The sequence below is a fragment of the Mustela nivalis genome, assembly GCF_964662115.1.
Source record: "Mustela nivalis genome assembly, chromosome: X".
Classification (NCBI taxonomy): domain Eukaryota; kingdom Metazoa; phylum Chordata; class Mammalia; order Carnivora; family Mustelidae; genus Mustela; species Mustela nivalis.
Window position 1 is genome coordinate 113,661,584 of NC_139040.1, and position 25,457 is coordinate 113,687,040.

General features: G+C 40.2%; 1 protein-coding gene across 3 annotated transcripts in view; it reads right to left on the bottom strand.

The window, feature by feature from the left end:
* POLA1 (DNA polymerase alpha 1, catalytic subunit) overlaps window positions 1–25,457 on the bottom strand; it is a 307,687-nt gene that overhangs the window by 183,548 nt on the left and 98,682 nt on the right. For all 3 annotated transcript variants that reach the window (XM_082718245.1, XM_082718243.1, XM_082718244.1), the window contains 2 exons: window positions 1,936–1,968; window positions 1,061–1,153 (listed from right to left, as the gene is read on the bottom strand). In XM_082718245.1, coding sequence (XP_082574371.1) covers window positions 1,061–1,153; window positions 1,936–1,968 — 126 coding nt within the window. The remainder of the gene's footprint in view (window positions 1–1,060; window positions 1,154–1,935; window positions 1,969–25,457) is intronic.

Below are 25,457 nucleotides of genomic sequence, written 5' to 3' on the forward strand. Positions count from 1 at the left end.
CCTAGGGAAAATACACAGCTTTTGAAGTCCACTATGAGGACAACAGGACAGGCCTGTTCTCAGGTGAAGCCTACAAGTCATATTTCACACATACCAGTGGAGAAAGGCAGGAAGTTGTTACTTTGTAAGGTGTTATCTTAGTTCTAGTTTATTGGGACAAGATCTTAACATAGCAAGTACTAAAGAAACACTTGCTAACTGTAAACTGCAATTAGGAGGTGACAAATGATGACTTCTAAATGTATTTTAAGTACTCTTATAAAAAATTATTAATGGGTGTACATGTACGTAAATAGGTGTTTATCCATATTAGCATATAAAACCCATGGGACTACTACTAGAAATGTATTTCTCCCCATGCATGATAATGTGACAAGTATAAATATGATCATATTTTAATTTTATTTTTTAAAAGATTTTATTTATTTGGTGGCGGGGGGAGGGGGAGAATAGCATGAGCAGGGGGAGGGGGCAGAGGGAGAGGGGGAAACAGACTTCCTGCTGAGCGGGGAGCCTGACTCTGTGCTCCATCCCAGGACCCTGAGATCACGACTTGAGCTGAAGGCAGATGCTTACCTGACTAAGCCATCCAGGTATCCCTATATTTTAAATTAAAATTAAAATTAAAAATTTTTTTTCACTTTCTTCTTTTATCAGAAAGGAGACACACAGAAGATCACAGGATGTGAAGCAGTGTGAACCCCCTTGCGAGACACAGAACAACACCCAGAGTCAGAGATATCACTGTAGCGAGGCCTAAGCCCAACATCACAGAAGTATGACATCACAGTCACCAGACTTAGAAACAAAATGAAAACATCTCACACTGTTTACAAAGTAAAAATGCATTTGTCACTTAAGGAAAAAATATTCTCCTTTGAATTTTACCCTTAAAAACAAATAACTGGAGTAGAGGTTAAGAAAAATAAGAGGATGAGGAAATGAGAAGCACTAAGCTTATTTTCAGAAACATGCATGTACATACGTGAATTTATGAAGTTCCATGTTAAAAGAGAATTCAGAAAAGTAGCTAAAAGATAATTTCATCAAATTATTTCACCTTGTTTCCCAATTTATATACTTCTTCCAGATCAGTGCTGTTGGTGTTTATCATAATTGAATCGGTATCTCCATAAATAACTTCAAGATTCATCTAAGAAAAAGCAAAAATTATAAAACTTAACAACAAAAACACAGTGATCATCATATACAATGAAACTCGAGATTTTCTATACTACAGAAATTACAGGTTCTATTGATTTTTCAAAAGTTTATGTTTATTCTTATCCATATTGTCAGAGGAGTACAATCAAAGATTAAGCTCTAATAAACTAGAAAGGAAAGCCTCTGTCACATTAAGAAAATCTAGCTAATTTTCTTAAAATAAACAGAGAGCAGAGGAGCAGGGGAAATGTCTGGTTTCAACGGAAACAAACTGGAACTGAATAATATAAAGGAGGAGAAGAAACTAGGAAGGTAGGGGTCTATTTTTATCCACTGTACCATAAGCTTAGGGGTCATGGCAATTTATAAAGCAGAAACATAATGGGTTTTGAAAATTCAGGGGCACAAATCCATATGAAATTCTTCACAGTTTCAAACAGTATTCAGTAGGAGATGAAGAATGCCAAAAAAAAATCAATCATAACAAACAACACTAGAGCACATACAGTATTAAGGCCTGGAAGTAAACTCTAATTAGCACTGTTACTAATTTGCTTGAAACACTCACATATAGGCTTCAAGCAGCGGCTAGATCATATCAGTGTTAGTAAAAGAAAAAAGCTATAATCCATTAGGAGGGATTATAAACGTAAACCAGGCATTCTAAGAAGCCATTTCCAGTCTGTTTGGGTTACAATTTTCCTTGAATACAAAAATGTCACAATGTATGACACTTATAAGTCACTGTATAATGAAAATGTTCAGCATTACCTTCTGTACCATCTCCTTTGTATGCATCAAAATCTAAATGAAAGAAAAAGTCACGATTAATGCTTTACATAGTTACAAAACCATAAACATAAGTAGGTACACACAGAGATATATAACCCAATGACTGGTCATACATTTTAAAGCCCTTCATGGTTTTCTAACCACAACCCTAAAAATAACAGTAGTATCAACATAATCTAAAAGTAAGTTGGACTCTATGTTGATTCTTAGCCAGAAATAAGTAAGCAGCTCTACTGTAAATATCTATTTAAGATTAATGTAAAGATCTATTTTTAATAAACATGCATAATAAAAACATGCCTTTATGATATGGTAAAAAGGCAAACTATTCTCATTACTGATATTTAAATAAAAGTGCATGACTGAAAAACAAAAGCTTAACAGAGCATTTCAAATCTGGCAATTCTTACCCATGGTACTCAAAATCTTAAAAAGTGGAAAAAATAAATATATATGCACCAGATTTCAATTTCTTCTCAAGACTGTAAATTTCCTGAAGACAGGGAGTAGACCTTCACACATTCTCTGGATCTAGCAGAGTGCCCACTACAAAGGTGGGGTGCAATAAATATTTGGTGACTGGAGATAAACGTCTAGATCGTATGTGTAAACAAGACTGCCCCTAGGCCCGTGTAGCTGCAGGTTGGAGACGTGTATTACAGAGCCCCATAAACCCTGAACTTAAATTATCTTTTACATCCACCCCTTACTTCCACTTCCACTGCTTCCTCTCCTTTATTACAGTCTCCTATTTTCTTCAGGCATTCACTGTCCTATGTTCTTAGAGAAGAAAGCCCTTCGCTTGCCCTGAGGGTGGTGGGTGGTGGTGAATATGGATTAGGCTAACCAATTTTTTTTAAGATTTACTTTTTTATTTATTTGAGAAAGAGAGAGAGAGCATGAGCAGAGAGGGAAGAGGTGGAGGCAGATGGAGAGCGGGGAGCACGGGATCATGATCTGAGCTGAAGGCAGACCCTTAAAGGACAGCAACCCAGGTGCCCCTTATCAATGGTTTTAATAGTAGCTGTAGAGACTGGAACACCTGAGGAATCTTAAAAAAAATACCAATACCAGCCCCAGCAATTTTTTGAAAAAGCTCTCCAGATATTCATGTTGCAGGCGGAGCTAAGGACCACTAGCCTAAGACAATCATGACAATCCCATTCGGAAAACAGTTTTCAGTTGAGAGTTTGTACCCTCCCCAACTAGACCACAAGCTCCTAGAGGTCAGAGCACATGTTTGTGTCTAACTCTAGGCTTCACATGTGACAGGTGCTCAAAAAATCATTTGCTAGGTGACTGATGGGTTTCACAGTAATCCCAATTACTTTCCCGAAATTCAGTTAACTCCTAAAAAGCATTCACTCTCCTCCACTTCATCTTCACTTGTAAACATCTAAATTGCAGGGAAATGCATTGTGGGAGACTATCTGACAATCCCTTCGGGAAGAGGGCAATAATGAGATCAAGCAAGTTAATCACAGTGAGGACAGAAGTGCTCATCACAAGTTCTCTTTACCCTCCCCACTTCCACCCCACCAGGCTTTGCTTTCCTCATCACAACAGACAACTCCACAAGGTAACCATTACCTAAGTAAAATACCTCAGAGCTTGTCAACCTTTCACTGCAACTCGGTATAGGCAGGAACCAATTTCCTCTACTCTTCTTTTACACCATGGATGAAACCCACTACGTCACCCTTGAGCGCACCTCCCAGTGTACTGGTAGCCTTCATCTTTCAGATCCTCCCCGCTCTCTATTCTCTCCCACCCCCAACTCACAAGCATTTCCACGCATGAGCTGAGGGCTGCTACCAAAACCATTTTCTCTTTGACAGAAGAAAACTGGTGTTGGATCTTTTGCACAAAAATGGTAGAAAACGAAGTAAAACATAAAGACTATACTGCAACTACTTTTTTCCCACCTGATACTTTGTTTTAGAGATGACTTCCCATCTACACATACAGGGCTGCCTTATTCTTTTTTAATGGCTATACAGTATTCCGTCGTGTGAATTGATCATGATATATCTAACCAATGTTCTAGTAATAAACACGTAGGTTGTTTCTGATCTTTACCTTTATAACCACACTTCAACAAATAATCTTTATACATGAATAAAATGCCAGTAACAAGATAAAACGCCTATTAGAAGACTTATTGGGCCAAAGGTTATATGGGTTCAAATTTTTTACAGATATAGCCAAATAGCTCTCCACAGAGGTTACACCAATTTCTGAGGATAGCTTTATCACCGTCTTTCCCGGGGACCTCAACAATAGCTAATGACTATGCTCCATTTCAGGTTCAAGGTCCTCACCACAGCACGTCAACTCTTCAGTCCATTCTATAGGTGACAACCTACAACCAGGTTGGCCCTGACCCCTCGTGCTTCTTCTTAAGCACTTATACATGGTGGGTACCACAGTGCTCTGTCCAGATGAAGGTTTATCCAAGTGCTTCATTAGCAGCATCGCCCAAAAGCCACCCCTGATTCAAACTGCTCACTGGAGAGGGCTCAGCTGTTAGATATCCTGTGGGCTACCAAATTCTTTGTATGAAGCACAGGGCCTAGTGCACAGGACCTAGGAATGATTATTTGTAAAACGCTGAAAGAATACTCCTAAGGGGTGGGCAGTATTACAAACCCCATTTTATGGATGAGTAAAATTAGGCCCTGTGATTTTACCCAAAATAACAGAACTAGTCAAGAGTTTGAACTAGAAGCTGGACCTTATGTCTCTTTTTCTTTTCAGAATGTTTCACTGCCTTGTTAAAAAGCCCATACCACATGACTGTTCTGGAAGCCAATAGTCGAAAACTTACACCTCACAGGTATTTTCCCCATTAAGGGAAATGGATTTTTAAAAGAAGTCACAGGTATCAAGAAAAGTCTACTGGACACATGGTACAGTGACCACCAGATGTCCGTTTCCAAGTTCACTTCAAATTGACAAGCCTAATATCAAAGCTACCCATTCTGACAGAAAATCATTTTGTAAGTGCCAACAGCTAGAAAACAGGGCTATAAAGGCTTGCTAAATTCATTAATAAGGCAGTCTGCAGTTATCTGATTTCACAGCAACACCTGCATATTTATCTACTCATTACCAATTGGATGATGGAATTTTTTCAAGCACATTTCAAAAATCTGCCAACTTCAAGTGTAAAAAAATAAACTTTGTGGTTAATTTTTCCCTTAACAAAGTACAGCTGTTGAGAATAATTGTTCAAGATCTTACCCTGTAATGTCAACTGCAGCAGAACAAAGAGTATTTAATTAGCAAATCTATCCAGTAATTCAACACCTATTATATAAAATGCCTTCGTGATTTTATTCAGGATAATTTGCTAAGAGGGTTATTACTGACATTCAGATGGAATTTAAAATTCCTACGCAAGTCGAGTCATAATAGCAGTAATGATCTCCCCAATCAGGAGATTCGGTGTCACACAAGGCTCTCTTGCAATGCAGCAGCCGATTTCCTGACTTCTTAATTCCTGGGCTCAGCTCAGTGAGAGCCCTTCGTGCCGGTATTTCAGTCAGCAATACATCTTTAATGGGACTCTATTAAAATAACTAGAACAAAAATGACTTTTTTTTTGGTTAAAAAGAATGACAGCACTGCCATCATATCAATCATTGCAGGCTTTGCAGAACAGTGCCGTTAGGGGAAAAGAGGAGGGGGAAACAGGAAAGGAGTGGGGCTGGGGGTGGGGAGAGCAATAATTAAAATAATACGAAAAAGTGTTTTAACCCCAATCTGAGCCTCTGAAGGCTGGTGAAGGGTGGTGGGGACTAAAAGGAAATGTAAAGTGTATTTAAAAGAACTCTTTCCTAAAGAAAATAATGTATTCAGGAATACACCCACAATGTGGTTTACTAAGCGGAAAGAGCATGTTTATGACGCCAGGTTTATCAGCGGCAGAGACCTAAGACCAACTTCTACTGCTGTGCGTATTTACTTCTGCCAAGGAGGGGATAAAGCTGGGGTCCTTACTTTTTGTCAGGACAGAATACGAGTGTGTGTGACAATGCATTTAAAGGATAGGAAATGGTTTTAAACGGTGCTATAGACTAAAACTGTGCTTATAAATACTAAATGAAAGTGAGAAAACACCAATTATCCATTGCCAAAAAAAAAAAAAAAAAAAAAGCTTCAAGCTCCTTTTCCAAAAGCACAGGTCTATTACAGTGACATCTACTAACAATAAGAACCCACTTTGATGATATATGATACGGACACTAAATGCAACAGAAATCCTGTAAGTTAAAAAAATGTTGGGTGAGGTCAAATCCTAAACAAATAATGCATGAACAGAATGACAACTGAAATCTCAATGGCTTTAGGGTTCTTCTGTTACCGATGACATAAAATGAGAATTAAACGCAAAAGGTTTTTTTTAAAAAAAAATACATTAGCATAACAGGGGTAGCAAAATGAATGGTTTTGAAGGATAGGGAAGAGAAAAGTAGAAGAAATATAAATATTATGATATTTGGTAATCCAGTCATTATCTAAGCTTTCCTAGTCCCAATTTCGGCAGTTTCCAAGCAGGACTCTGTGTTACTCAGTTCTCTCACTTGGCACACATTTACTTCATCTTCATTACATTTCACTGCCTTTTCCTTATTTTCCTATTCCATGTTATTCTCAGGTGTGTGTCTTCTCTATAAGATGCTCAAGGAGCATAGACTATGGATTTAATAAGCGCCCTACTCAGATTTTCTACTACTTAATATTCCTGTCTGGTTTCCTTACTGCCTTTAAACCTGAGTTTTACCTTCTTTAAAACTGGGGAAAAAGTACCACCTAGGTCCCTGAGTTATTGGAACTAAAAAGAACTCCATGCTGAAAACACAGACAGCAAAGATAAAGCATTATACAAATATGAGTTTAAAGAAAAGTAGGAGTCTGAAACGTGAGTACTAGTTTAAACTGCCAATTAGTAGTTAAGTGATTTGCGAGCCAGCTGGGTTCCCTCTCTAGGTCTTAGCATCCTCATTTAAAAAATGAAGAGGCAGGGACTCCTCCCAGATCTAAAACTCTAGAATCCAAAGTTTGACATGTAGAAACACCTCTATCCTCCTATCTGGTTGTTTTGTGTTTCAACCACACTCATTTCTTTAGTATTAGTTAAAGGAGGCACTAATACATCCAACAATGACCATCAGCATTATAAGAGTATAGATCTATATTCTAGGCTACTTTCAAGGGCTATGTGGTTGTAAAATAAACAGAAATACTTAGGGTCTCACAAGTTGTCTGCATATAGCTTAATGCCCTTAATATAAGTGAGTGTATGTTTACCATATATAAAACATTCGACATCCTCTGTTGAGATCTCCCCCTCTCCACCAGGAGAACACATAAACATCGTCTTCATATATATTCAGGACTTCTCATCCACAGCACTATTGACTTTTTAGGCCAGAGAATTTTTTGTCATGGGGAGGCTGTCCCTGGTCTCTACCCGCTAGACACCAGTAGCATGCATGCAGGCGTGCACACAGACTCTCCAGCTGTGACAACCAAAATGGTCTCCAGATATCGCCAAATGTTTCCTGGAGGACAACACTGCCCCTGGTTGAGAATCAGTGACACGAATGACAACATTTTCTTGCTCCAAGCACATATTCCACTGTCTGTCCCATAAGGATTCCTCCTAGACCCCATCCATCTCTTCCAAACCCTCCCCAGCTCCAAACAGGATAAATGGCCTCCCTAAGAGCCTCGAACTGAAATAAAAGACCGACTTCCCTTCTAATCCAATAAGCTAATAAGTCTCACAAGAGATTTTCTCTTCCTGCTGATGTGCTCTGCCTCCTTCAAGTTCTCACCACTCACTCAGCCTACCTATCTCCAGGATCACTATTTCAAACCATTCTTCATGCTTTGCCAGTTCTTTCTAAAACATACTCTTGCAATGAATTTTAAATCCCTTAGCTTGCCCCAAGACTCACGATATAGTTGAGGCCCAACTTACCTTCCAATATGTCCCACATGCACCCTTCAATTTAGCCCTCCTGAAATATGCTGAGTTCACTGAACAAGCCACTAGGCTCTTTTCTTGCCTCTGTGCTTTTCACATGCTGTTTCCCCACAGTGGTCCAAAGCATGGGTTCAGACGTTAGGCTGAGTGATGGTTAATTTTGTGTATCAACTGGGCTAGGGCAGTGATATCCAGTTATTTGGTCAGACACCAGTCTAGATGTTGTTGTGAAGGTTGTCTTGTTTTTGGTGTGTTTTTTTTTTAACATGACACCAACATTTAAATCAGTAGACTTTGAGTCAGGCAGACTATCCTCACCATAATGTGAGTGGACCTCACCTAATCATTTGAAGGCCTTAAGCAAGAAAGGAATGAAGCCCCCCAAGGAAACTGCAGACCCATGTGCTTTCTGTCTTCAGGCTATTGACCAGCCCTGAGATTTCAGTCCTGCCAGCCCCTAAAATCCCATGAGCCAATTCCTTAAAATCAATTCATCAATCAATCAATCTTTCTCTCTCCCTTCCTGTCTCTCTCTACCTCTGTTCCAAACATACACTCCCCAAATCAGTTCTGTTTCTCTGGAGAACCCTGACTGATAAAGACTACCTAAGTACGAAGCGTCACAGCACTGCTTACAAGCTGTGTGACCTCAAGCACACAATATAACCTCTCTGTGCCCCAACACTTAACTGTAAAATGGAGACAATAACCACAGCTTCCTTACAATAGGGCTACTATGAACATTGAATGTAACACATGTAAATTCTTTTCTACAGTTCCTGGTGCATAAGTGCTCATAAATATTAGTTATTTTTATTACTTAATGTCTACTTATTTTATAAGGAACTTTATACCATCAGAACAACCTCTCTGGCCTCCCCAGCTAAATGGTATTGAGGAATACATTAGTCCAATGTAGCCTCAGAGTACTCTGTGTATACCAGAGCACATCACTCAACTATGGAGTTAAGACAGACACTATAAGCAAATCATAAGGAGAGATCATGTCTCAGCTATCAAACCTGACACAATGCCTGGCACATAGGATTTATTAAATTACTTCAATAAACATTTATTTTTTAAGTTCTGATAAAAGGAAACAAACCCAAGTGGTCCAACATGAGAAGAGCAAAGCCATGGACTCGTAAGTGCCTCTCTACAACAAAAGCTGGTTACAGAAAGCGGCTATTAAAACCCACACACAGCATGCATTTAAAGAAGTGAAGAGTGAATCAGTTTTAACCCCACCTTCAAGCACTATGCATGTTAGATAAACAAATACTCACTCAGGAGAAATGAAAGTCTGTCCCAGTGATAAAGGCCCATTAATTATAAACTTGACTGAAAATAAACTGAGGGTTTCGGAGGGGAGGGGGCAAGGGGATGGGTGAGCCTGGTGGTGGGTATTAAGGAGGGCACGGATTGCATGGAGCACTGGGTGTGGTGCATAAACAATGAATCTTGGAACACTGAAAAAATAAACTAAAAATTATAAACTTGACTGAAAGTGACTCTCCCATACGGCTCACTTCCAGATAAACTGATTTTGTTTTAAATCCATAATTTACAGCCCAGACCTTCTGATAGCTCATGTGTAAAGAATATAAAACACGGTGAATAAACAAAGCTTTCTGATAGGCTTCTCCTCCCTAACAGACACACTGAGTGATATTTATGAGTATCTCTCAATTACTGCCCTAAACGAGTCAAGGCTCTCGTTTTGACTTAAAAACTTAAAATGCAACAACCTATGGCTTTGAATTTGTTAAAGGAGAAGTGAATTTCTCCTTGTCTTCTCACTCCTTGCCCCCAAAGATTTATTCACCTTGTGCATTTTTTTAAAAAAACCCACCTTACATTTTAACTTTTTTTTTTTTAAAGATTTTATTTATTTATTTGACAGAGAGAAATCACAAGTAGATGGAGAGGCAGGCAGAGAGAGAGAGAAGGAAGCAGGCTCCCTGCCGAGCAGAGAGCCCGATGCGGGACTCGATCCCAGGACCCTGAGATCATGACCTGAGCCGAAGGCAGCGGCTTAACCCACTGAGCCACCCAGGCGCCCACATTTTAACTTTTTAAAAACCTGTTTTCACCTTTAAAGATATCTTCCTTTCACAATATTCTTACTCTCTATTCCTCCACTCCAACCTCCAGTTCAGAAACTCATGTCCCCTGCGCTTCACTTGAACTTCTGTGTATTATTGCCATACTTGGGATTATATTTGACATGGGACCCTGGAGAGCTCATAGAGTTGGCTTTAAAGCACCCTTGAGCTGAATCTACTCACCGACACAAGAGTTCAAGCGCAAGCCTACACTCTTAAATACTAAATTTTCAAAAAATACCCAAACCCTAAGACACCAAGATTGAAACCAGCACAGGAGATATTAACCTAAGGTCAAGAAATGTGAACATCCCTGAAACTGTCAAGATAAACTTGAATGTGTGCCTATATGCATTTTCCTAGGAAGAAGGTCCACATATTACATCAGATTTGAAAGTGTGATTCATTTAAATATAAGTACCATTGAAGATCCTCCAATTAGCCATAAGAATCAAGCTTTCAGATTTCTCAGAACTCACATAATGCCCACAGGACTAGAAATACCCCCGCCCGAAGATCTTTGCCTCTTTGGAGCTGCGTATTTTCAGCCCCTACAGTGTTATTTCCCTCACAGAAAAACACGGACATGTCAGAAGGCTCAGATTTGGTTCCCTGATTGACTTCTCGCATAACTCATCTGGGGGGCTAATTAAGACACGGCCGAACTATGTCCGCACTTTCGTGAGCATCGGCGCTCAGGCAAGTTTCACACACCCTGATTAAAATTGACTCAAAGTGTCTTACTTCAGTAATCACTTAGACGGAATGAATTTTACATTAGTGGGATCAAGCATGCACCAGGCCTCAGTGGAAATGAAAAGGGCTTATAGTAATAGGATTTATAAATCCACCCATTAGGTTAATGGCTAAATGATTTACATGTAACTTTCTCCCCCACTCCGCCTTCCCTCACCCTTTAACTCAGTAAAAACTATGCTTGGCATTTTCCACTGCAGTGCCATACACAAAGGAAATAGCCTTTCTATTTTGGGACATACTAATTTCTAATAATGGCTTGGGTAGCTACCATTAACTCTTTCAAAGCACAAATAATTGACTAATAAAATTAAGTATTCTATAAGGCCTGAAAGTGCTTAATTGATCATAATTGTCTATTTGAGAAGAAGGCGTCAGGCTGGCTATGCGCAGATAATGAAGTTGGGCAATTGTGAAGCACTGCAATCAAGATAATACTTACAGCTAAAAAGGACATTAGCATTTTCTAGAATCTGCAACATTTTCGTTATAACTGAGGTCATGGGAATATGTGACTAGAAAACTTTGAGCTCCCAGCCCCCATGAAAAGCAGCTTTAACAGGTTGTCACTCGTCATGACCGAGTACCTGGCCCGAAGCTCGACCCTGGCAGAGTAGCGAGGCGGTGGTCTGGAGACCACATGGCGCTGGAGTGACGAAGGGGTTACTGTCACCACTGTGATGGGAGCATTTTTGATTTCCGAAAGCTCCTTTTTAGGACTGGTGTGTGACAAGGTAGCCATGGGACAGCACATCATTACTCTCTGCTTTAAGGAAGGTCAGAGGAGGAAGAACTTTTTAAACCCAACACCTTGTGGGGATGGGGGGGCGTGCACAACTCCCTCGCTCAGTACCAAGGATAAATACTACATTCTGTTCCATTACTGACTGTACTTTCGATATGCTCTCCTAGAGCAAGCTGTTACTTTTTTTTTTTTTTTTTAAGAAAATGCTGTCCTTCCTTTGCTCTCCCATTTATTAGAAGTTCAGAAAACAGATTCTAGGAACTAGCTATGATTAAAATATGGATGGTTCCTGCTTCAAAGAAAAATCTTATAACCTGAAGACAAACACACAGCACATGAGTCTGCATTTCCCCTAGTTTTAGGGAAATGGAATTGTGTTCACCTCTCCAGAGACACAGGTGTAAGAAACACATGTTCAGTCATGTCTCTAGAATAAATGTATTTAAGGATCAATCAAATAATGCACCACATCTCCTCCTAACCCATCACCTTCTATATTTTCTCCAGGAAGAATACAGTGAAATTCTGAAAGCAACAAGTATCAAGTTGAGAAAAGTCACTTAGGATAGAGGTGTAGAATACGAATAAGATAAAATATCAATACAAAGACTATACACGATTTGGCTCCTTATGATTAAAAATATATATAAACCTTTACTTTTGGACTTCATTGCACTGCCACCGTCTAATCTGGCCGAGGCTCAAGAATTTGATATGAATTGTAGGAAGCACTATAATTTTCCTCTCACTTAGAATCTCAAAAAAGAACTGATTCATTCACTCACCAAGTATTTACCAAGTACTTCTCATGTGCTAGGTGAAACGGAACACAGAAATAAATGATTCAGACACAACGTCCTCCCTCTATACTGTATAATATCCAGTGGATTAGAGAACCAAATGTGGGACAGGAAAAACATATACATATATCCAGACACACACAGAGTATAGGGGCCCCTGGGGTGGGAGTTTGAGAAAACTTGACAGAAGCAGAATGTACTAAGGGGAAGGTAGGTTACAGGGAGTAACAGGCAAAGGAGGACGAAGGAAGAATGTTGGTGAGGATCCAAAGGACAGAGAGAAATTCTCAGTGGTGACTAAAAGACATTAAACTTTCAAAAAATTATAGAAGATTTTTTTTTTTGCAACAAGAAAAAAATAAAAAAGTATGATTAAGGCTAGAATGCTCAGGAAAATAGGGAGAAGGCAGGAGAGAGGCTCAACTGTGAAAGGCCTTGTAAACCACAGTAACAACTTTAAACTGGGAAGTGACACCACTGGACTGACAAAGACGGCTCTCTGACTATAAACATGTGGAGCATACCTATCAGCCGGGGGCGGGGGCGGCATCCTGGGAAAAGTAGTGAAGCTTACGCAGCACGGTAGCTATTGCACTGGAGAGTCACAGGCACTTAGGAAGTGAAATCCACAGGACTCGGCAACTAGTTGGATTTGGGGCACAAGGAAGAGGTAGAGGAGTCAAGTATGAAACCAGTGTTCCTGGCTTAACAACTGGGTAGACAGTGCTGTCACTCACTGGGACAGGGAATCCAGGAAGGGGAGCAGGTTGGGGAGCAGAACCTTAAGGGCAGTTTTGGAAGTGATGAATATGCTATGCCTGTGGGCATGTGAAGGGAGAGGACAGGAAGGCAAATGGAAGCTAAGATGCTCAACGGAGGGGATGTGAGAAATTTCAGGTGTAAGAAATCCAATGCTCTACAGAGATGCAATAAATGAACAAATCAAAGCAATGTCAGCATGCAGACAGAATCCATCAAAATGGATGGCTGAGCTCAAGGGCCAGCAGGAGAAAAGAGAGACAAGGCAAACCAGCAGCCAAAGCACAGTAATGGTGCTCCTTGGGACCCCCGATCCCTCATTCCTCCTCTAGCACCTTCCTTTCCCTTTCAGCTATCAGATCTCCATTCTTTCTGTCACAATTGGCAGGTGTCACACACACCAGTGGCCGCTGGCAAATCTGACACAGGCTGCCACCGACAGCCAGGCACCACACGCTGACCTTTAATGAGACCGATCCCAACAGGTGGCTAGTGCCTAATACAAATAATTGTATTAACCCTCCAAATGAGGTCAAAGAAGGGGGAGCAACTTGTCTTTTTATGAGCAATCACAACAGCCAAAGGCACTGGCTCCCCTCCTTAAGGCGGTGATAGGCTCAAAAGGAAGGCAGAACATCAATCAATTCACTCCAGAAGAGCCTCCCTTAGCTCCTGCATAGCCATCCTTCTCCTGCCTCTCTCCTGCATCTGGGAGGGGGCAGGGAGTTCTTTCTTTCCTAAGGCAAGTTTGGTGCCATCTGTGAAGCAGTTCTGATTCATACTTGTCCAAATGAAAAAAAGGAGCTATGGAGGGGAGGGTTCCACTCGGTTTCCAAATAACATTCTTCACACCCTTTGAGAGAAACTAAGTCATAAGTGATTAAGTTGCCTTTGTTGCTAATTTGGGTTTGATAACATCAAATGTCTCACAGTTCTCATGGACCTTCGACCTCAGAGCGAGCTACTGTTTTGACAGAACAGACAGCTGTAGCTCAGGGGGTGGGAGGAGGCCTGCACCACCTCCTGAAAGAAAATCGCCTAGATCGGGTCCCAGAAATCCCACTGTGCCCTGCAGCAGGACGCCATGTGCCGATCCACAGCCACTCTCCCGACCTGTCCCTGTGGAGAAAGATGTTTCTTTCTCCTGAAGACAACCCCCTCTGCTCCCACCCTCTTAAAGCCTGTGACTGCGAATGGCATGGCTAAGACCAGCCACACACCACTGGCATGCCGGTACCCAGATAAAGAATCCAAGCGGTAGATCAGATTCCTGTCAGCTGCAAAAGGGCTGGCACTTCAGCTGCTCCTCATTCTTTATTTTTAAAAGGCAGGATGGGCTCAAGGGCATGGCGGCGGGTCACACAAGAAGAGGCTCAAGATTAAAAAAGATAAAACCCAAAACCCTGAGGGGTGCACAGACTCACCAGTGACTGTGAACTGAAAAAGGGCTTTAGAAAAGCGCAACGGCACTTCACACACCAGTTAGGAGTGTGTTTCTCTTAGTGACAGAGTGTGGAAAGTTGACTAGAGGATTAAAGAAAACAATCTCACTATAGGTCAGTTCTCAGTCAATGGGACCGACAAATTAATTCCCCTGCTACAAATTTGGAAAATACTTATTTTCGGAACTCAGAGCCCAGAGCATTGAAATATTGGGATGGGCTACCAATGACAAAGTTAACTACTTGATCAGTCCCCAGAGCCAAAAGCCATGTACACTTAAATATAAATCAACGAGACTTAAAGAGTATGGTGAGAGAGACTTACCTAGTGCAGAATACAGAATGTGTTCTTTTTTCCCTATACCACCACCATTACCAACAGATCATTCTTGACTAATTCTTAGAAGCTGAAGACCAACTTGGATTTTGATGTATAAACTGCTTTTGACGATATTTCATTTTAAACAGATAAACACTTTTAAAAAAAATGCAAGCCAAAGACACCCTTTTGAGAAACCAAGAAAACAGATGTGGAAGCCGTTTGTTTAGATGAAGAGGAATTTTCGCTTTTATAGGAATACAATGATTCATGAAGAGGAAAAAAGTCTGTCATCAAGTTTACTTCAATAGATACTCTTGGGTTTGAGGCAGCTTTCTAAATATGGCCACTGCTTTTCTTCACATCTCATCTCTCCTGAAATATCTCAAACTACCACTAACAAACATTACTTTTATTGTCTTTGTTCTTTTAAATTTTCTGCTTAGTTAATACATTGTGCAGGAGAAAAAACCCCACAACTCTGGTACTACAGCATTACATACTTGCTTTTACTGCTTAGGTAGTGGGACAAAATACCTTCTGCTTTAGTGACTTATCAAAAACAAGCCAGCTTGAGATTGTGAAAACATTAGCAGTACAAGAAACCATGAGTGTAAGTTTGGAAATAAGAGCTCTCCTTAACTCCAGAGGAGATGGAATAAAAAACATAGTCAAGTTTTTGCAAGAACTTCTAGCCAACAGGACAATCTCCTTTGCTGGTGTGTCTGTTTAATGGAGATGCCAAGACAAACTAAAACAGGGCAAGAAGAAAAAGCAGTGGCCAGGGGGTGGGAGGGGGCACTGGATTCAACCTGGGCAGATACTGAAGAAATTTCTCTCCTTCCATCTTGTGCCTACACCCACCCGCTTCCTCCCTCAGTTCCTTGCCCATCGGCTGCTGGGCCCACGGAGGCTCAGCGGCTTTGTCTACGTCCCACGCTCCGGGTTAAGAGGCGCACAAGGTCTGCAGCAATGGCAGCTTTACGTTCCATGCTCCTCTGCCTCCTCAACAAAAGAGTAAGGCAAAGCCAGCCAATATCCTCATTTTCTTGGTTTGATAAACAAACAAACAAAACCCTCACAATTCCCTACCCCTTAAGACTCTGCTGTGATGTCAATTAAGTATCAGAAAAAAACAAATCTCTTTTCTGCAATATCCCTACCTGCCAATATTTTGCCATGTTACTTCCTGTAGGTTATAGTTAAAAAATAGATGTTTTAACCTATCTCATATATCACAACATCATTTTGAAGGTACATTTCCAAACTACACATACTCCTGCTATGAGCTACGGCTCAATCTATGAACCCCCTTAATGGACTACAAAATTCTGCATCCATGTATATATGCACATTTTTCTGGGTAAAGAATCCACAGCTATCAGCCAGTTCTCAAATGGGTCATGGCCCCCAAAAGATTAGCGTCCCCCACAGACCTTGTAGTGATTTCATAGTTACACCCAGTCAGTCCTCAAAAAGTCCAAGGAGTTACCTGATGTATCTTATACCCATGGTGATTTGTCCAAGAGACTGCCAAAGAGGAGCAACCTGCTTTCCTGGCTCCAATACCATTTCTAAACCCTTTGCTTATGATCCTAAAAATGAGTGTCAAGAACCTGTCACAGGTGAGGGGAGGAAAAAAAAAAAGATGAGCCTTAACAAATCTGTGACCACGATTATTATCATCACAGAGACAATGTGTAGTTTCAGTCAGATGGGTCTAAAGGTTGGTGAGTTTGCCAGCTGGCTGTAAAGAATAGTACCCATCATAGTAACTTTTCTTCTCCCCCCTCAATCAATAATAACTTTCACAGTTTGTTTATTCAACACACAAGGAACTTCTACTACATGATAAGCATTCTTACAGATGCTGGGATGAGAGCTGGGAAGGAGGAGCAGAAGCACCAGCCCAGGGGCAAGGGATAAGGTGGTAGCAGCAGAGCAGGAAGGGAAGTAGAATCAAGACACACTAAGGGTTGAGATGTTGAAAGTAATGAAAAGAGAGAAAAACCAAAGATAAGTCTTTGATTTTTGGCTTGAGTATGCATAGATGGCAGTGCCTCCTTTAAATTCATGATGAGAGGGGCGCCTGGGTGGCTCAGTGGGTTAAGCCTCTGCCTTCAGCTCAGATCATGATCTTAGGGTCCTGGGATCAAGCCCCACATCGGGCTCTATGCTTAGAGGGGAGCCTGCTTTCCCCTCTCTCTCTGCCTGCCTCTCTGCCTACTTGTGATCTCTCTGTCAAATAAATAAATAAAATCTTTTTAAAAAATTCATGATGAGAAAACAGAAGCATGTTTGTGAAATTAGTAAAAATAAAGCTGTTTTTTTTCAAAATCTGTAAGACTCGGGGAGCACAGAGGCGATTCACTTGGTTAAGTGTCTCACTCTTGATCTTGGCTCTGGTCTTGATCTCACGGTTTTGAGTTCAAGCCCATGGAGCCTACATTAAAAAAAAAAACTACAAGACTGGCTATAAAGTTGGATTGCAGACATTGTTGTAGCCATGCTGATGAGTCTTACCGGTGGACATTTCAAGATGTCACTGTCCTTAAGGAACTTAAAAGACAAATGTATGCAACTGATGAATCAATCATTGAACACTACACCAAAAACTAATGACGTACTATATGTTGGCTAACTGAATTTTAATTAAAAAAAAAGACAAATGTAATCACTTCCAACTAAGCAGTTTTCACTGTCTAAAAACGAAAGGAACAGGACTTAAAAGCTGTCATGCAGAAATGTAATAATAGGGCGTCTGAGCCAATTACACCAAGTCCTGCACCAATGGAGTGATCTACGAAAACCTTTTCTTTGGGAGCGTCTGGGAAGTTCAGTCATTAAGCATCTGCCTTCGGCTAAGGTCATGATCCTGCGGTCCTGGGATCGAGCCCCGCATCCAGCCCCGCATTGAGCTCCCTGCTCAGCGGGAAGCCTGCTTCTTCCTCTTCGGCTTCCCCTGCTCATGTTCCCTCTCTCTCCCCCACTCTGTCAAATGAATAAATAAAATCCTTAAAAATAAATAAACAAATAAACAAATAAATAAATAAATAAACCTTCTCTTTGGAGGCATGCCTCAGTCTTGAGCTGAGTCCAAAAAGAGAGGCAGTTCTAGGTCCATGTAGCAAATAGTGCCTCTGATATTAAAAGGGAGGGAGGGCATTAAAAGATATTAAAAGAGGAATGGGACAAATGATTTCTGACCCCATCATTTAAACGTCCTTATCCCTATGTGCTGCATCTTAAAAAAAGCAAACTGTGAGGGACAAGGTCCAGGTCAGGGACAAATATGAAGTCTGGAAACCCGGGCTTCCATGAGGTTTCATAGCACAGCCAGGATGTCCTCCAAGACCTAGATCTCTCATTTCTTTGTAATCCACAGTATCTTTCCTTTCATGTAAGAATCTCACTTCTTCCCTGCCCGCCAACCTTCATCTTTCCCTTCCCACTAATTTCTCTTCAATTCAGCATACTCAGTCACTTGACAAATACGCAGGGTCTGTACTGCTCAAAACATGGTGCTAAACTCTTACAAGACCAAATTAGTCCACGTCCTTGAAGACCCTGAGACGCACACCCCAACTGTCCACAACAGTTTCTCTTCTTCTTTATCTGTTTAGGGCTTGCCCCGCCCACCTCATGCCCAATGTGTAAAACCTATGCTGTCTTGTAGCTTCATTCTCAGACTCTATTTCAATGATTCTTTCAATGATTCTGTAGTCTCTTCTTGCCCAAAGTAATGGCCATTCCTTAAGTTAGATACTTCAACAATCACCTGGGTACCTACCTTGGCAGAATGAAAAGGCACTTCACTGTCTCCCCTTCATCACCCTCCCACCAGATGCTAATGACAAAGCCCAGTATGAATATAAATATAAATATATGAATATGCCTCCAGACAGGGTCACATTTTCCATGGTGGGCAAAATCACCCCCAGGTGAGATACACTAACCTCTCTCAATGATTCCCTGTGCACATGCTTGAGAAGTGACTGGTTGGTCATAAAGCATACTGATTCCAGACCTATGCCTATTGGTCACCAAGATGATTTAGTGCATAGGATTATGTTATCTGAGATGTATTTCCCATACTTAGACAAACTTACAAAGGGCCAGATAGCTTTCACTGCCCAACCCACTGCACTCACTACTCTGCTCTCTGGTGGGGAGGGGAGGCTAACCTAATGGACTATATTCCTTGTTCCCTAATTTCCAAATGAGCGGGGCTAATGGAGAACAGTGCATAGATCAAGAGGGAAATGAGAACCCTGGCTTTTTCCCTGAGGGGGCACACAGGGGCTGGCTAAATCCATCCCCCTGCAATCATAAGGCCTTCTTCACCCAAATCTCTTTTTTGGGGTCAGATATGTGTTCTTCCTTTTAGTCCTTTTTGCTGGAGAGTGTAACATCCCTGCTGTCACTAGCTCCGGAGTTCACATAATTCTCTTGTGATTTTGCGGGATCCTGCCCCCATTTTGGTAAATAATCCCTTTATCAAATCTTATTAATCCCAGTGTCATGTCTTTCCTACTAGGGCAGGAAATACATTTAAAAATTATTTTACATGTTAGAAACAAGCAATTTTAAATTGCTCTCCTTGAAGCCCAATTCTCCTAAAAACACATTCCCAAGAGGCATTGCATCTTGAAGATCTAGGCTTTTAAGATTTGAGAAGAAGATACACTGTGAATTTCTTTAATAAGCAAGCCCATGGATATATCTATTTTACTGTGCCATACGAACTAAAACGCTCAAATTTCTACTTCTTTTAGCCTTATCTTATTGCAAGGAGAAAGAAAAATAGTGACCATGGTCATAAATGAAGAATACTACCTCCACCTTATGGTCTTGACAATTGGGCAATTACCGCATAATCATTATAACTAATAGCATTATTTTTCTGTCTACACAGTTCAGGTCTCTAATTAAACTGTACATTAATGGTGAGGGCCAGGACTATATCTTACAACTGCTTTCCTCACACTTATTCATGCCTTGCAATAGTTCCTGTAAGACACAAAATATTCAATAAATATTTGTTGACAGCTGGAAATAGTTATCAACAGAAACAGAACATGAGGAAGCAGGAAAGCTAGCCCCAAGAGCTATGCTCACTTACTTCAGGATTTTCTTATCTGCCTTGCCTTATCCAGAGATTTTTGCCACCAGAAGAAAAATAAAAGCTTTACTGGAAGGTGAATGTAAAATTTTAGGAAAACAGCTGTATACCCATCAAGATTATTTTCCACAAGTAGCCAACATGAAATAGAATTTACAACAGAGACAGGAAGAAGAGTAGGTGGAGTTAGAATAGAAGGAAATGAGGAGGCTCAACAAGAATTAATTACTGGTAATTACACATGCTACAGCCTCTCTTCTTTCTCCACCCTCTAGCTAATCAACAGTGGGAACAGATGTGGTCTGTGGTATTGGGGAGGGGGTGTTTAACAGCTGTTTGGAGAACATGCCATTAAAAAGCAGCCTTGTCCACAGAAACCCAAGAGTTTCACTGTTTGAAAGAAAAGAGGTAATGAATAATGACCACAGTCTTACTTTGAACTTCAGCCCCTTCAGGACAATAATAAAAAAAAAGTTCTCCTGATTTCTGATGAACTATGGCAGTAGCGTCGCTCTTTTCTGTAACAAGAGTGTCTCAATATTTGAATCTGTTTCACAAGCCTCATAAGCCTCATCCAAGTACTCCTGAAACCAGTACAGACATCCAACTACTCCTTACTGAATAAACAGACAATAAATCTTGACTCTGATGATGACTATTAGAAAGAAAACTCATCAAGTGCCCACTATCCAGACTACCAAATTAGAGTGAAATAATCCCAAATTTGCTAAACTATCTTCCTAGATGTTCTTCTATGAGATGAAAACTCTATAAACAACATGGAAATCCAAACATTCCAGTTTGCTTCTTTAAAAATTTCAAGAATGTAGCATGCTCTCAATGCATACAATCCTTCTTAAAAGATAAAAATACAAACTAAAGCCCAATAATAAATTTAAAAACAATACAAGAGCGAAGGTTTTAATAGGAAAGGCAGTCATTCACAGAACAAAAGCTTCAACCTCTTTCTGGTTAGGAGCTGTCTTTGCTTCTTTTGGTGTTTGAGGACTACGGGCTGGGCAGCGTAAGGAGGGAAGGTCAATGGCACTCCCACCCCATCTAGGACACCCCCAGGGCCCAAGGAGTAGAAATAGGGGCACAGATCTGGCTTCAGAAATTATCAGGTGACTGCTACCTATGATCTCAAACTCTTGAGCTAGCATACCCGAGAAACTTTTTGATTATGCAACCAATCAGGCTCTAAAAGACTGTAAACGTGTCTATTTGTTCACAAATCAAAAGCGGTACTCAGTAAGTGGTTGATCATGCCACTGACTGACAACAAGCACACTGACCGCTTTTGCTGAAACATGCAACTATGTTGAAAGCTTTGAAAGTTCTGGAGTAAAGCTTAACAATCACAAGTTCTTCTTAGCATAAATGTTATTTATATATATGGGTGTGAGGTGTATATACACAAAGAATGTTTAAGAGGAGACATATTTCATAGGCACTGGTAGGATACTACACTAACCTCCCATACCTAATCTTCTTAAATTGAGCTTGCATATTCTCAAATTTACTTCTGTGTACTTTGGGGCAACTTCAAGAATTTCATTCAGTTTCAGTATATGCAAATTGCACAAACTATGATTCAATCCTGTGGGGGATAATTAGAAAAAGATGGAGCTGGGGCTGGCAAGAGGAAAGGAGGGTAAAAGCTAATGGCAGAACAGGAATAAAGATTTTTAGAATGAAGCCATACGAAAAATACAAGAAGGTGAGTGCAAGCACACCTGGGACTCAAAACTACACACTGACGACATGTAAGAGTCAGCAGTTCAGTGGGGATAGGGAGCCCCAGGGAGAGGGGCAACCAGAATTTCTGAGTTGAAAATGAGAAACGCAATAAGCAGCTAGGTAGAAAACCAGCCACGGGAGAGGAAAGGGAATGCCTCGAAGCACGCTTGTTCTGCAACCAAGCAGATGTTGTATTAAAAAAGGGATGGTAAATGAAAATGAATATACAGTACCCCTGATTACTAAATAAGAGTATAAATTAAAGGGTGATTTGTATCAGACTTATATTTATCTAACTGCATATAAATACTGTGTTTCCTAAGAGCTTCCATAGATTCACTCTCAACTTCAGAGCCTGTGACTATAGCTTCCATGAGGGCTAAAGTTCGCAGGCTTAAATTTTAGGTCCAGGAGTTTCCAAGAACCTCTTTCTTCTTGTGAGAAAAGGACTATACCTTCCTTTGTAATTCACCAGAATGAAGCTATTCTTTTTGGTGTGCTCTGTAAACCCACCTTCTGATCCCTAGAAATAATTTTAATCATCTGCAAAAGAGCGCATAAGAAAGTTTAAATTAATCTTTCATCCTAAATTATGTTGCTTTTCTGCATCAGCAAAGACACATTACCATGCAAAATAATGAGCTTTTTTTTTTTGTCTGATAGAGAATATATTTGGGAGAGAAATGGGAGTTTCTGGCAAAAAAATAAAGGCTTCATTACTTCAGCTTTAAATGTAAATTAGGCACTCAGCAGCATGCAAGTTAGGACAATTTTCCTTACACAAGCTAAGATGAATTATATTTTATTCCTTAGTTCTTAACAAGAGTCACTTCCTTAGACATACCTAACCCTTAAACAAAGGCTGTTCTTTGTCACAGCTAGGGAAATGTTTTTATTACTGATGTTCTTTAAATATGAATAAAAATCTCTCTTCTATACTCAGGCTCATAACAAGCTGCTCCTTAGGCAAAGAACATCTAAAATGAATACAGAAATAAAAGGGAGAATATTTGCTTTCTATGTGAACATTACATCTATCACCCCAACTAGTGGGAAAGCCTTTAAAAAACAACAGCTGTCCTTTGAGGTTCTAATACTGTCTGACTTTGCAAGAAAGTGATTAGCTTTAAAACTGAAAAGGCATTAAACACACATCCGAAAGTACGGGATCACACCAGTGTAACAACTACCAGTGTTCTGTGGGGATTTGCTCTTGTTTTTAAAAGGTGATCACTTCTTTTATATTTAGACAACTTTCTCCCTCTATCTGGAACTCGGTGTATCCAAATGTCTGTTCAGTAAAGCCCTTGACCAAGACCTACCCAACCCAGTCCTTTGCCATGGCAGAGTGCCGGTCACCTTCAGTAAATAGGCCTCTCCATTATATTGAGCACTCAGGAGACCATTCTTACACAGGCAAGGATCAAAGACGTTTCTCTGAGTGTTTTGTCCTAGTTAATCTGAATATATTATAGGATATTGCATCTTTAAACCTGAAGTTGCCTGAATCACTCATGACAAAAATATAGTCCTGAGATGTTAGTCTGGAATTTTCCTTTAGTTCTGTACAACCTGAATATATAAGTTCAGAAAGAAGAAAAGGTAAATGAGATATGCTTGACATCTTATTTAGCTAACTCATAACACTTTATATCCTAATATGTAATATCAAATTTTTAATATCAGCTGTACACTTGAGAGATTCTTCAATTGTCAAATGCCTTTTTAAGCAAAACTCTCTAATATTTAAGATGATGAGAGTACAATTGACCTAAATTTTAGCATCATGGAATCTCAACGATGTAAATCATCTTAAGACTGTTACTTTTCCTTATGTTAGCCGTGCATCTTCGAAGTAGTGCAGAAACTTCTAATGTTCCTCTAGTAATTTTTCTGTTGAGCTTCAGCAAAAATCCACACAAGGGAAGAGAAGCTGGACATTTTTACTATTACATGAGTTTCTACTTTATGCTGTTTACCTATAAGACCTGAACACTTAGGAAGCACTAAGAAAACTAAAAGTTTAGGTATATTTATTCAAAGTATACTTAAAATACGTATTTTACATCATATAGAGAGGCTGGGTAAATGTATTGAGAAACATAAATCTCATAGATAAAATATAAACAATGGCAGAATTGATAGTCTCTCCCTCCCCACAAAACAAGAAGTTAGATTTCTTAGAACAGAGTCATCCAATAGGACTTCCCTGCAGTGACAGAAATGTTTTGTTTCTGCACAGTCTCACATGGTAGCCACTAGCCACATATGATTGACTATCAAGCATTTGAAAGGTGCCTAGTGTGACTGAGGAATTCAATTTTTAATTTTATTTGGTCTTAAGTAATTAACTTAATAGCCTAATGTGGTTAGTGGCTGTCATGCCTATGGAGGAACTGAACTGTGGCTAGTGTGACTGAGTAACTAAATTTTAGTTTTATTTCCTTTTAATTAATTAAAATGTAGATTTAAAAAGCCACCTGTGGCTAATGTCTACCAACCTGGACAGCACAGATCTAGAACACTGCTACAGAAGGAAAGCTGTTATTAACTGGAATGCACTTTAAGAAAGAATGGTGTGGAGACTGAAAAAAGGTAAAAAGTGGCCTTGTATTTTTATTCACCTCAACAAATCAGTAGCAAGCTATAAGGGCAGTCACTACCCAAGAGTCAGACAGTGAATCTTAGTTTTGCTTTTTGTCTCAAATGATCAGCTTGGTGTTAAGACTCCTTAGAGGTGGGCTCCTGGGTGGCTCAGTTGGTTGGGCAACTGCCTTCGGCTCACGTCATGATCCTGGAGTTCCGGGATCGAGTCCAACATCGAACTCCTAGCTCCATGGGGGGGTCTGCTTCTCCCTCTGACCTTCTTCCCTCTCATGCTCGCTCTCTCTCTCTCTCTCTCTCTCTCTCTCTCAAATAAATAAATAAATAAATAAAATCTTTTTAAAAAGAATCCTTAGGGGTATAGTCTAAAATTTCACAGAATGGCTAAGTTAATCTGTAAAAAGTGGCACTTTAACAGCTCAAAGGGGACATTTTCCCATTTTTCAGGCCAAAAATTTACACAAGGATAGAATGTAAGTTAGAGTTAGGTAGAAAGCAGAAATGATTACCAGCAGGCATATACATTACATATCCCACATGGGAAATTCTAATTTCCTAATGCAGGTGAAAAGGGTCTGTGAAACACTGCAAAGCACACACACACACACACACACACCCTGCTGCTGCTGCCACTACTATTGTTATGGCTCTTACCTTCAAGGGACTTGCGAACTGCTACGTGCCAAGGCCCAAGGCCTTGCTGGCTGCCCACAGGTTTGGCGGGATGTACAGTCAGTCAGGATTGCTTCATTTCAATTAGTAAGAACATGAGAAATGATGCAGACAAATGCAGTGATCGCTGGGTCTTAACATTATTTGTTTTTAACTGTAAACTCAGCGGTGCTTTACCCTGATGATGGGCAGCAGGTACACAGGCAATAAATGAGGGAACAATTTAAGACTCTAATAAGTGAAATTCATTTACTATTCCAAGGTTTGAACCTCTATTATATGTTAAGTCATGCCATTCCTCCTTGAAGGTCACTTTTCATGTTTCCTAGACCTTTTAGATGGAATTCTACTATATTCCTTAATTTTTAAAAAATCAAACAATATGTTTGAGTTCTAGGACTTCCTAGGTTTAAATTGAGATTTTCCCTATATTTTCAAATAA